The following is a 13,291-nucleotide window of genomic DNA, read 5'->3' as shown; positions in this document are numbered from 1 at the left end:
GCCTCATCACTGGCCAGCATGAGGAAAAAAAGAACAATCCATGCAGTCTCTGCTGATCCAATTGGGGAACAGACCAGAGACCTTCCCCTTTGGTGGAACCCACAGTCCAGTTCAACTCCTCTGGTATCAAGTAGGGAGTTGGGAGGATGGAGGTTTGGGGGGAACCCGGGCTTGCCCTCTACTCCGGGTTCCAGCCCAGGGCCCTGTGGATTGCAGCTGTCTACAGTGGCTCCTGTAACAGCTGGATGACAGCTGCAACTCCCTGGGCTACTTCCCCATGGCCTCCTCCCAACACTCTAGTCTCACCACAGGACCTTCCTCCTGATGTCTGATGATGCTTGTACTTCTCAGTCTTCCAGTCGTACACCTTCTCACTCTCAGCGTCTTGCGCCTCTTGCTCCCAGCTCCTTGCACGCACACCACAAACTGAAGTGAGCTGCTTTTTAAACCCAGGTGCCCTGATTAGCCTGCCTTAAATGATTCTAGCGTCTTCTTCGTTGGCTGCAGGTGTTCTAATCAGCCTGTCTGCCTTAATTGTTTCCAGAAAGTTCCTGATTGTTCTGGAACCTTCCCTGTTACCTTACCCAGGGAAAAGGGACCTACTTAAGCTGGGGCTAATATATCTGCGTTCTGTCACTCTCCTGTAGCCATCTGGCCTGACCCTGTCACAATGGTTAGCTGATAATCATAGTGTACAGTATGCAGTCATGGATTCATTACAGCTTCCTGCTGCATTACTATGGACAGACAAATGAATGTACTAGTGCATGTTTGTGTTTTCCCTTCTGGAGGGAAAAGCCTTCTGTCCTTTCTTGTACTGTAGATTTGATTTTTCTCATTTTACCCCACTCCTTTGCTGAAGAAAGATCACCATAGAATACTTTTTGAACATAGCTTTTACAAATAATCTGCTCTTAATTAGTTCAATGTCCTGAAGAAAACTAGTTTTTCTGCCATTCTACACTCATTCTGTTACCGTTTTTCATTCCAGCAGCATGTATGAGTTTACTTCCTATATCCCCTCTCTTTGGGCTTCACACGTTTCCTTTTGCTTTTATCTCCGAAGTGAAATGCCACTGTTGGGTATACTTGGAATGGCAATATGCTTGGACACAATCTCTGGAAGGAAATGTATTTGAAATTTAATATTGTTAAAGCTACTGTTCAAAAGAAATTTATTGTTATTACAAAGTTGTAGCTTCAGAACTGAAACATTGCAAATAGAGGAACCAAAGGAAATTAGAGACTTTCCAGTTACTATTACAATGAATTGCTTTTAGATCTGGTTCCTGCAGTGATTTCTGCTATTAATCCAGTGACCGTATACTATTGTGACACTTCCTGGGGATTGCAAGGCACCTTTTCATCATAGGGAAGCCTTTTCTGAGCCCGCCAGAGGTGGTGAACCACCGGCCATGGGCAGCACAAGCAGTCCCCTCTTAGCCTATGCAGGCTCTGCTTGTCCCTCTGCAGGCTAGTACCAACCACCAAGCATCTGCCTGCAGTATCCAGTTCTTGATCCACTGGGCACAGTCAGAATTCCCAGATACTCTACTCCCAAAGGAACAGTACACCCCAGCTTACCAGTTACACCCTAGAACACAGCTTTGCTTAACATGGCGGCACTTAGATTATTTTCGAGACGAGGCAGGACCAGTATAAGTTTATTGAACAGAGATTCAAATGACAGCAGCCAGAACTATTGGAAAAGGGTTACATAGACAATAAAATTATAACATACATACTAGAGTCTAGACTTAACTAACAAGATAGCCTGCTGTCTAATGAAGTTCATCTTACCCAAAGTTCTTCTCCCAGCATTTAAGAGCCCTGCTGGCTGTGATGGTTTTTTTTTCCTTTTCATGAAACAAACCCATTATTCACTTATCTTTCTAGGTGAAGGCGCCAGAGTGAGTCTCTGTACCTACAGCTGTAGTCCAAAAATCCATTTTCATCTAATGGAAACAGGATAACCTCAACCCTGTTTTCCTGCCTAGAGTCTCCCCAGGGGAATTTGCAATCACTTGATTAGCACTGTGCTCAGGCAGACATTCCAGTAGACAGACCGACAAACATCTCTGCCCAAAATACTAGTTTATCAACTTAAGGTGGCTGGCCTGAACTCAAACCTGAAAACATGATTCTGTGTGAGTGTATACATGCATCTTGTGATGATTATCATGACCAATGTGACACAGGCTTTCTGTAGAGACGGTGCATGACTCTTTGAACTAATATGCCCCGAGGGTGGGTTATTCTTGCAACCATTGTGCACCACCGTGCCCTGTGCTGCTTGGCTCCAGAAGGCCCCGGATAACAACCATCTCTCTAGCTTAGCCCGTTTGTCCAAGCCAAACTTAAGATTTTTCGTAAACTTCGAAATTATAGCAATTCGTCAGTAAGAGAAGTGTGCCCAGTGGCTATCCTAGCACTCCCTGGATGCAGAGGTGAATCCAACCTCTCTATAGAGATTTTAAGGAGAGAGCTCCCACAAAATCAGAAACATGCATATTATGTGTTTTCAGTAGTGAGGTATGTATGTGTTAAGTGCTTTCCAAAAATAAACATAAGAGGGCATTGTGAGCTCTATGAGGCACATACTATCTCAAAGATAGAAATTGGGTACAACCTACAAAGTAAAGTGGTCAGTTTAGTAATAGCACATTATTTCATGTGAACTAACATAATGAATATTTTGGGATGGCTGTCCTTAGATTATCCTAAATATTCAATTAAGCTGTAACCAGCCAGCTGGCGTCCTGTAGGCATCTCCATACAAATGGGTTTCTTAGATGTATGTGAATTCAGAGGGGTAGTGGCCTTGTGAAACCGCTCGCCAAGAATGTTCCATGAAGTAATAGATTAAAAGAAATAGGAATATCTTTCTATTGGTATAAAGACTTGAATATTCTAATTCTTGTTCCATATGAATAGGTTGTTAATTCACACTAATAACGGGATGTCCCTTGTGAATCATTGAATTTTGCAAGTTTGGAACGTAAGTGATCAAACTAAAATTAATTAGTTTCACAATTGTTGCTTAGCTCTAATTTTTAATACTGTGTAATCAACTAATATACTGTGTGTATAAAAATTATAACTTGCACACATAACTGAGAACTTGCTGCAAGTCTCTGCTAGAATATCTTTAAATGTGGCAAGTCAGAAAATTTGGGGCACATCATAAAGTGAGTGCACAGACTGTAAGTATTGCTGTGTGTTTTTGTATGTTTTACTTAACATAGTATGCGAGTGTATTGGGATAAGGATGGTTAGGTGATAGAAATACTTTAACATTGGCTTCTTGCCTCATACCTTGCCTAAATTCTGCATGTAGCTTGTTCTGACTACATTCCACAACTCACATTGTTTCTTGCTGTGTGGAGGTGCTGTTCATACTTTCTGCATATTTTAGACAATGCATCTCTGAATTCTGAGTGGCTTTCAACACTTTTCACTATTCAGGCCCTGGTCTTTTCTGTAGCTGAACAGTGCTGGGGATGAATGTCCACTGAGCGCTAGGCTGTAACCCTTAAACTTCCAGAGGGGACAGATCCTGAAGTACTAAGCAACTTCTCGCCCTTTTGTCTTATACTTGGCTTATCTAGAGAGAGGGGCAGAGGGGCACAGTTTTGGAACTCAGACTAACATTCTGTTGAGATTTAAATTACGTAAGTTTATAGAAAACGTTTTGGGTTACTGGAGGATTTATTGGTATTTGATCTTGGCCGAATCCGGGAAATGTCTTCCCATGACTCTGTGTTAAATGCCTTTTCCTGTTTGCCTCTCCTGTGTCCCAGTATAAAATGTTACCAGCAAAATTCAGTGCTGACAATACCCACCCTCCTCCACACTACGTCATAAGAAACTGCCAGATTTTTGGATTTACCAACACTTTTAAAATACGAATTTTGGAGTTCACATTCCTGAGCTCCTGGAATCTGACCTGTTTGGTTTGTGTAGGTCTTCTCAATCAGTAGGCTTGTTGAGGTGTCTGTGGTACTCTCTCGGCTGGTGGTCTGCTCAAGTTGGAATAATGTGGTGCACTGCTCTTCACTTTGCAGTAAGCTGCTGGTGTTGTAGTATCAATACTTGATTTTGTTCAGACCGAAAAAAAGAAGTTTGAGGCTGCAGAAGCAGTGGTGGAGGAGTGTTGGCAGGTCGCCATACAATCACCTGGTCTATCTCACTAGCCCACCAGCGAATTAGGGAACCCACAAACAGGGGTGAAATTAAAATTGAGCTCTTACCGGGTATACAGGGCCAGGTTCTCCTCTTCCCCTGCCCCCTCCTTCCTCCCCAGAAGGGGCAGGGCCTTGGGCGGAAGGGGTGGGGCTGGGGTCAGCGTCCCACAGCCAGCCCATCTGCGCTGCCTGGCCCGTGCTGCCCAGGGCGCCAGCGGCAATTTAAAGGGCCTGGGGCTCTTTAAATTGCAGCCCCGGGGCAGCTCCTACCTTTTCTCCCCCCACCCCCGTTGGTGCAAAAGGGGCAACGACATAAGCAGGGTTCTTTGCCACGGCAACGCTGTAACATCGCTGCCCCTTTTGTGCCCCCCCCCCCCCCCAATAGGCGGGGCACAAAAGGGGCAGCGACATTAAAGCTCTGCCGTGGCAGTACTTCAAAGTCAGCAGTACAGGCTGGTACTGGCAGCTAACTTTTACCGGTACACCGGCCCGGCCCGTACCGCCTTACTTTCACCCCGCCTACAAAGTAAGCAATGGTGAGACCTGGATATAGGGTATATTAGCCTCATAAGAGAGACTTTTATTTGCTGTAGGCCTGAGTGTGCTGTAGCTTTTCCATGAGAGAAGAGTTGGCTATTTCATGCAAAATTTATTTTTCAACTATGAAAGTCTGCAGAAAACTCATACTAGTCTGGTCTTGATGCAAATAACTTATATTGTGCTATGATATCAGCATGTCGGCACTGAATAAATCAAGATACCAAGAAGATCTGAATCACTTACTTAAATGTGACCAGACAGTGTTATAAAGTATAAAGAGGGAATTTCCTTAAGTCAACAAAGCAGCTATTTCTTTTATTGCTCGTTAATTGAAATGACTGTTACTACAACCTGTGGACTTCCTACTCAGCTTTGTCCTGGCAGGCCACTGTTTGTAAAATACTAACATCAGAAGTCTGGTGTTTTATGTTCTGCTCTGGGTGGAAGGAGACTTCAGTTAAAGAAAATGTTCATGAGGACTGAAACACTGCTGATCTGGGTGCCTGATTAAATCATTGCTGATTCAAGTGCCTGCTGGTGATGGGTATTCTCCCCAGGAGCACAGGTATACAGTTTCTACTCTCTTCAACTAAGGCAGACTACAACTAAGGGCATGGCTACACTTGCAGCTGTAGAGCGCTTTGAGTTAAACCTGCCTTCAGAGAGCGCAGTAGGGAAAGCGCTGCAGTCTGTCCACACTGACAGCTGCAAGTGCACTGGCGAGGCCACGTTTGCAGCGCTTGCAGCTGCACTGGGAGCGATGCATTATGGGCACCTATCCCACAGAGCACCTCTTCCCATTCTGGCGCTGTGCCTTGTGGAAAGGGGGGGGGGTGCGGGGCATTCTGGGTCCTGTCCCAACATCCAGTGACGCATCGTTTCGCATCCCAGCAATCCTGTGCTTCCGCCCACATTTGGCGCCATCTTTCAACGTTTTTTGTTCTGCGCGCTCTGTCTTCCCTTTTGGTCTGTGGGAATGGAGCCCAAACTGCTGAGGAGTATGCTGACTAGTCTCGCCAGCACATCACGTTTGACAGTTGAGTTATTCCTTATGATCCAAAGTGACGGTGAGGGCTCAGACGATGATACTGACTCAAGTAACGCATATGACATGAGTTTGCTTGTGGCATTCACGGACATGTTCACCACTGTGGAACGCCGCTTTTGGGCTCAGGAAACAAGCGCTGAGTGGTGGGATCACATCATCAAGTCCTGGGATGACGAGCAGTGGCTGGCTGCAGAATTTTCAGGTTAGAAAAGCCACTTTTATGGGACTGTGTGAGGAGCTCGCCCCCAGCCTGCGGTGCAAGGACACAAGATTGAGAACTGCCCTGATGGTGGAGAAGCAGGTGGCTATTGCAGTCTGGAACCTGGCAACTCCAGACAGCTACCGATCGGTCACTAACCAGTTTGGAGTGGTAAAGTGGACCGCTGAAATCGTTTTGATGCAAGTTTGCAGGGCCATTAATCGCATCCTGCTCAGAAGAACCGTGACTCCGGGTAACACGCATGACCTTGTGGGTGGCTTTGGACAAATGGGTTTCCCTAACTGCGGAGGCGCGATAGATGGTGCACATATTCCAATTCTGGCACCAGCCCACCGAGCCTCCAAGTATGTTAATCGGAAGGGGTGTTTCTCTCTGGTTCTCCAGGTGCTTGTGGATCACCATTGGTGTTTCATTGACATTAACGCAGGATGGCCCGGAAAGATGCATGACACACGCATCTTTTGGAACACTGGCCTGTTGAGGAAGCTACAAGCTGGGACTTTTTTCCCAAACCAGATCCCAAACCGTAGGGAAAGTTGAAACGTCCATTGTAATCCTTGGAGATCCCGCTTGCCCTTTAATGCTGTGGTTCATGAAACCCTACACAGGGAACCTTGACAGCAGCAAGCAGAGGTTCAACAACAGGCTGAGCCAGTGCAGAATGACTGTGGAGTGTGCTTTTTGGTGGTTTAAAGGGCCACTGGCACTCTCTGTATGGGAAGCTGGACCTGGCCGAAGACCGCATCCTCACGGTTATATCTGCTTGCTGTAGCCTCCATAACATTTGTGAAAGGAAGGGTGAATGATTCATTTAGGCATGGAACTTGGAGGTTCAGCACCTGGAGGCTGAATTTGAGCAGCCAGAGAGCAGGGCTATTAGAGTATTAGGGATGCCTTGAGGGAGCAATTTGAGGCTGAAAGCCATGAGTAATGTCTGCTGCCCTGCACAGGAGTGAAATGCGGTGGTTCCAGTGTTAGTAGGAATCTGTGTTTGCTACGCTGACTTGCAGTGCCTGTTTCTTTCCTGGGCTAAGGTATCTTTTAGTTTATGCAATAATAAAGAATGTTTTCAAAGTCAAAAAATCCATTTATTGAAAAGAAAATTCATTTATTGAAAAGAAACACAACTGCTTGGGAAACAGAAAGGGCAAGGGGGTGGGTGGGGAATGGTACAATCACAGATTTGCGTGTGTCCTGTTATACTCAGCCTTCCTGTCTGGAGTGCTGTACTTCAGGATGGCTATACAGCGTGGTGATGGGGGTTGAGTACAGTGGGTAAGGGTCATAGTTTTTAGGGCTGGGTGGTGAAGCTACAGGTGTTGGAGGCAGCTGGTGGTGATAAGAACCCGGATGTTGGGGGAAGTGTGTTGGAGGTGACATGGGGGCACAAGGGAAAGAGTTTTGGGACAAGGGCTGCAGGGGTAGGGGGGCAGGGGCGGTAGTGCTCCACCTGCATGGCTATGGATAGAGTCCACCTGGCGCTTCATTATGCTTATCAGCCGCTCCATGCTTTGCTGCCAGAGCACCGCCCTTTTGTGCCGGCACTCCTCATTCTGCTGGCGGATCCTCCTTTCACTGTCCTGCCACTCCCGCACTTTTCAATTTTTCATTACTTGAATGCTGCATTACTTCATGTAACATGTTTTTCTTGCATCTACATGGCCTCTTTCTGATTTTTGTAGTCTTTCGGCCAGGGACGGCTGAGATCTCAAGGTTGCGTCTCTAAAGGCAAAATGCAACACTTAACAGATGCAGCGTTTTTCACTGCACAGGCAGAGCAATGATTCCCCCATACTTAAGGGCAAGAACAGTCTACACAATAGCATAATTTGCCCGTCCCAAAGCGAGCGTACACAACCAACGGGAGCCTCAAAATGGTGAGTAAGCACAGGGTCAAGCATGACTGATTGGTTTATGGCTGTACTGTCCTCTGGGTTTCTGTGCTTTGGGGAGAGCCAACAGCGGCAGGGGGCCCCTATACTGAACACTGTCCCCACATTTTCCACAGGAGTTCATCCTGGAAGATATCTTGTTGCTGAGGTTGACCTGCAAGGGAGGGTCTTCTGCTGCAATGCGGCTTCCGCCCTGGCCCATACGCAGCTTACCTGTGTGCAGCAATGGTTCCCCTGCCCCTCACGGCACAGTGGCGCTGACAAAATAACCTTATTGGGACAAGTACCACAGTGGCTCTCCCGAGAAACCTGTGCAAGCGCATTGCCCAAGTTCTGGCTGAGACCTTTGACCTAGGGATGTCTTCCTCTGCCTCAGCACCCTCGCTCCCGCTTTGGTGCTCCTCCTCTTGCCTTGTTGAACTGGGCTCTGAAGTGTCCATGGTGGTACCCAGAGTGGAGGTAGGGTTGCCCCCAAGTATCACGTCCAGCTCTTTGTAGGTACGGCAGGTCGCAGGGGCAGCACCGGAGCGGCGGTTTGCCTGGCGCACTTTGCGGTAGGTATTCTGCAGCTCCTTCACTTTAATCCTGCACTGCAGTGCGTCCCAGTCATGGCCCCTTTCCATCATGTCCCTTGATATCTGCCCGAATGTATCGTAATTCCTACGGTTGGCGCGCAGCTGGGAGTGGACAGCTTCCTCCCCCCAAACACTGATGAGGTCCAGCATCTTGCCGTTGCTCCATACTGGCGATCGCCTGGCGCTGGAGATTCGCTGAGAGCACTCCACTCCTGGCTGAACAAACAGAAAGGGATTTTTTAAATTCCCAGAGAATTTAAAGGGCGGGTCTGACAGTCAGCTACCTGAGGGCAGCGCAGTTGAGTTCAAAGTGATGCCCAGAGTGGCTAGAACAGGCATTGTGGGACACTTCCGGAGGCCGATCAGAGCACAGTAACAGACCAGGCTGTTCACACTGGTGCCACAGCGCTCCAGCGGGGGCGAACAAAACGTTATTCCACTCACCAAGGTGGAGTACCAGGAGCACTCTAGCCGCGGAGTCAGGGTGGACGGATAGTGAGGTAGGGCTCCTTTAATGTGCTCTAACTCGCAAGTGTAGCCAAGCCCTAAGAAGACATGTGTGACATGTGAATGTTTGGTTCTGGCTGAGTAGAATCCTCACCAGACACTTGAACCCTTAACCTCATCCTTGGCTTTAAGTTTTACAGTTCTTACCAGATTTTATTCCATGTGATACTGACTCCAGAAATCTGCTAACATCTTCTCCTTTTAAGAAACAAAGTGCCACACATAATTAGCGTAATTTGTTTGATAGGGCAATGTTGTTCTTTAAAAAGGCATGCCTGTTTGTACATTCTTGAGGACAGTGATTTGAAGACTCGAGATTTGGAGTAGCTATTGCTTTTCCATTTGTGATACAAAAATGAAAATCCTAATTTTGATTTTAGTGCCAAAAAACCCCAAACTGAGGGTTCCTTCTTTTCAGTTGGCAGACGGTAGTGATAGGAACATGTCATATCGTCAGTAGATATTTTGGGAGCATCTACCATGCTTCTGCTTAGAAACTTCTCTGGTGTACATAGAAAAGTGGGAAAGAGAATGTAAATATGAGATGAATTAACACAAATGAATGTGAATGAGTATACGTAGATATGTACATAATGGTGGGCCATAGCATAAAAATTATACCCTCCTTCACCAACTCTCCAAAATTGTCTTTTCTTAGTTATTCCTGCCCACCATAATGTATGCTGTGTATTACGCCAAAACACCCCAATACTACCATCATGGCTTCATCACAAACAGGCTTGGTGCTGCTTTCACAAGGAGAACAAGTCAATAACTTATTTTTCTAAATGTAGTTAAAGTAACTCTGTCAGAGTCATTGGAAGAAATGTTCTTCAACAATTGCGTCTCTCCTTCTCAATGCTTTCCTGTGTCTTTTTTTTTTAAATAACTACCTAGACTTGAGTGTTGTCTTTCCTTGGATGGCCAATGTCTGGAGTGAACAGGAGCAGCATTCCAGCACTGCTGGATTTTAAAAGGCAATTCTGGAAAGTGACTCTGTAAGGATGAGATCATGGGCCTCCATGTTTACACAGTAACTCTTTTTTTTTCTTTTTTTTTTTTAACAGTGAGACTCTTGAACATATAGGGATTTTTCTCTATCATTTTAAATAAGTGAGGGGGAAGTTTTATAAACAACGTAAGAAGGAAAGCAGAACGAGGAGGCATGGTTTGATTGGTTTCTAATGCTCCCATCTTCTTCACCACCTCCCTTGCTTTTTCTTTTTGTACACTGATGATTCAAGATCCAAATCTAAAAGCTCCTGTCTAAGTTGTGGCTTTCAGCTATGTATGTACCCCCTGCAGGCTGTGAAAAATATATATTTGGACATTAAAAATGGGTATTTATTCAAATGGGGTGCTCTGAAGTGGAAATGCAGGTACAAACTAGTTGCTCATAAATGGGCATCTTAATAAATTGGGTCTGTTGACATCTTTAGGTCCCACTTAGTGTGACTAGCACTAATTTCTATTCAGACGACTTCCTTCTTAAACAGAAAGTGAGTTAGCTGTTGTTTAATTCAGTAGACGCTATATCTTCTGCATGTAACTGAAATTAAATAAGAGCATATGCTGATGTCCCCTCAATTCTCCCCCTCTGCAGATGATGAGCCGAAGCTAAATATGGTCCACTATGAGTGTGTGTGTGAAGGCATGTCCTGTGGGAATGGAGATCGCTGCCAGGGCCAGCAGTGCTTTGCCTCCCTGAGCATAAATGATGGCACTAAAGTTTACCAGAAAGGCTGCTTCCAAGTCTATGAACAGGGGAAAATGACATGCAAAACACCCCCGTCTCCTGACCAAGCTGTCGAGTGCTGTCAGGGATATTTGTGCAACATGAATATCACAGCACAATTGCCTACTAAAGGTGAAAGGTTAATTTTAAAATAGCTATTTTATAATAAGTCTCGAGTTGAGCGTTTGCCTGTTAATGTTGTTTTCACCTAGTGCAAACTAAGGTTTGGGCATAAGTCTTTTGCCACTTGAACCAGAGGGGACTGAAAATGGGTGTGGCTGGGGTCTGCAAGCTGCATGATCAGAGTGTCACTGATTGCTGCTGAATATTGGGGACTAAGGTGAACAAAACAGTAAGTTTTGACTCTGGGTTACTGACTTTGAGAAAGCTCTCTGAAGCCAGCTGTGATTCTGAATTTCAAAAACTTGACTGGATTTTACCATGGATGGGATTGCCATAAAAGATTTGGTGGTGGTACTGGTGGCGGTGGGCTGTGAATGTAAACTTATATAAAGTAGCTTTGACTGTCCTGTGATCGGTATTTAGTTCAGTTGACTACAAATGAAAATGTAAGCATAATTTCTTTTGTCTTTAAACTACTATCTGTGGGAGTTCTTAACCTCCTTTCTCTTTCCTGTTTTCTTACCAAGGGCAAACCCTCCAGGGAGAAGCTGTGGGTTACAGCATGGAAATGCTAGTCATTGTTATACTGGCTCCGGTGATCATGCTGATAATATTTTCAACGTTAGCTGTGCTGATTATTCGAAAAATACAGCAAAACCACATGGAAAGGCTCAATGCTAGGGATGCAGAGTATGGCACAATTGAGGGACTCATTGCATCAAATGTTGGAGACAGTACGTTGGCAGTAAGTAATCTTTTGTATATAGTAGGAATTGCTTAACCTCTGTCTCAATTTCTTTCTCTGGTCAGGTCTACACTAGAAACTTGTGCTGGTATAGCAATGTTGGGGGGGTTATTTTTGGGGGGCTAGACGAGGAGCGACATTTCTATATCAGCAAAAGTCTGTGTGTGTATATACAGATACACTGGGATAAAAGAGCTTTGACTGGTATAGAATATTTTGCTCAGCGAACTGGTATAAGCACTTTTTTGCTGGTATAATTTGCATCTACACGAGAGTTTGCTGGTGCAGCAATACCAACAGACCTTTCTAGATGTGGTGTGACAGGAGAGTAACTCAGGTTGCCTTGTTGTGTTGTACCTTTAAGCTTCACATGAAAAGGGCAAATATGCATTTGTGTCCATGATGTATAACTGTCTTGAAAGGTAGTTGGGTGGGGATGTTTTTTTAATGGCTCCACAATCATATTTATTTAGGAATTTCACATCTTGTCTCCCCTATGTTTGCTGAAGAATTTCTGGATAACTGGAGAATGAGTAAGATATTATTTTTTTTTTTTTTTTTTGGACCGGAGAAGGGGCTGAAACCTTAGTAAATGGGAGGGAGGCGGGACTTTGTGGTAAGCAGGTTAATTGTAATCCTGCTTTATTTTTTGTATTAATTTTTGTCAACATTTACTCAGTCTCCTCTTAAACAAAAAACAAACACCCACCTCATTTGGAAAGTTCTTTCTGTTTAAATATTCAAACAACGCCAACAACTTGAAGCCTGAGAGAGTGACCGCAACTGGGAAGACAAGATTTGATATACCTGAAATTTCTAAAGATAAATACAAAGAAGATAAATTACTTTTTCTGATTTAAAAAAAAAAAAAAATCTTAGGTTTTTTACATGTATTACAAGGTAACAAACAAACTAACTTTTCCTCAGTGTTGGCATTACAACCTGAATGTTAAAAGCTATGGAAAGGTTTAAAGAATGACTTGAGAGAGGAAACAGCTGAAGAACACCAGAATATTAAGATTAATATGTACTTCGACCTAGTATTTCCTTTCTGTATTTTGGGAGACCTACTCTGTTTGGCTTTTCTCCCCTGGACTGGCAGAAGATGGACACTTGGCTTTTGCAGGTGGAGAGAAATAAGTTGGTAGTTGTATGCTTTTTTTTTTTTTTTTTTTAAGGTGCCCCATCTCCAACTAATGGAGCATTGCTGACTGCTTCAAGAATTTCTGCCCACTTCTCTTTGCCTGAAAGTTGGTGGATACCATGCAGGCCTAGTTGTTCAGTTTAGTAAAGCAAAGATGCTTGGGAACGGTCAAGTGTGGAAATCCCTACTCCGGGAGCTGTGAAATGATGCTTGCATTTAAACAAGTTGGATTATAAAGTGAGATGCTTCTAAAACCTGTTCTTGTGGATTGGTGCTGGGTTGATGGACTCAGAAACCTGACCTTCAGGAAAGTTGTTACTTGGCTAAACATTTTCCTAGGTTTGTGAGGTGACCACCAAATGGCACCATTGTCAGGCAGATTCCTTGATTGGAAGGAGGAGCAGGTTCGAACCCAAAGAGCCAATCCTGCCTCTTTTTACTGTCAGGCATCCCTACCTTGTCCCTACCCTGCAGCACAGAAACCAAGTTAGGAGTAGGTAGCAAAAATCTGGAGGGCATCCTAGTGCAGGAGAGAATCTAGTCTGTATCTCAGAATGACTCAATGTTGAGCTAGAGGC

The 13,291-nt window shown here is 44.8% G+C and overlaps 1 protein-coding gene across 5 annotated transcripts in view; it reads left to right on the top strand.

Annotated features, from left to right (window-relative positions):
• Positions 1 to 13,291, top strand: part of ACVR1 (activin A receptor type 1) — a 137,603-nt gene that overhangs the window by 76,621 nt on the left and 47,691 nt on the right. For 3 of the 5 annotated variants that reach the window (XM_077829996.1, XM_077829999.1, XM_077829995.1), the window contains exons 3-4: positions 10,570 to 10,833; positions 11,352 to 11,569. In XM_077829996.1, coding sequence (XP_077686122.1) covers positions 10,570 to 10,833; positions 11,352 to 11,569 — 482 coding nt within the window. The remainder of the gene's footprint in view (positions 1 to 10,569; positions 10,834 to 11,351; positions 11,570 to 13,291) is intronic. The other 2 variants (XM_077830000.1, XM_077829998.1) reach the window with 1 other exon arrangement.

The sequence above is a fragment of the Eretmochelys imbricata genome, chromosome 11 (assembly GCF_965152235.1).
Source record: "Eretmochelys imbricata isolate rEreImb1 chromosome 11, rEreImb1.hap1, whole genome shotgun sequence".
NCBI lineage: Eukaryota > Metazoa > Chordata > Testudines > Cheloniidae > Eretmochelys > Eretmochelys imbricata.
This window is presented reverse-complemented; position numbering and strand designations above follow the sequence as displayed.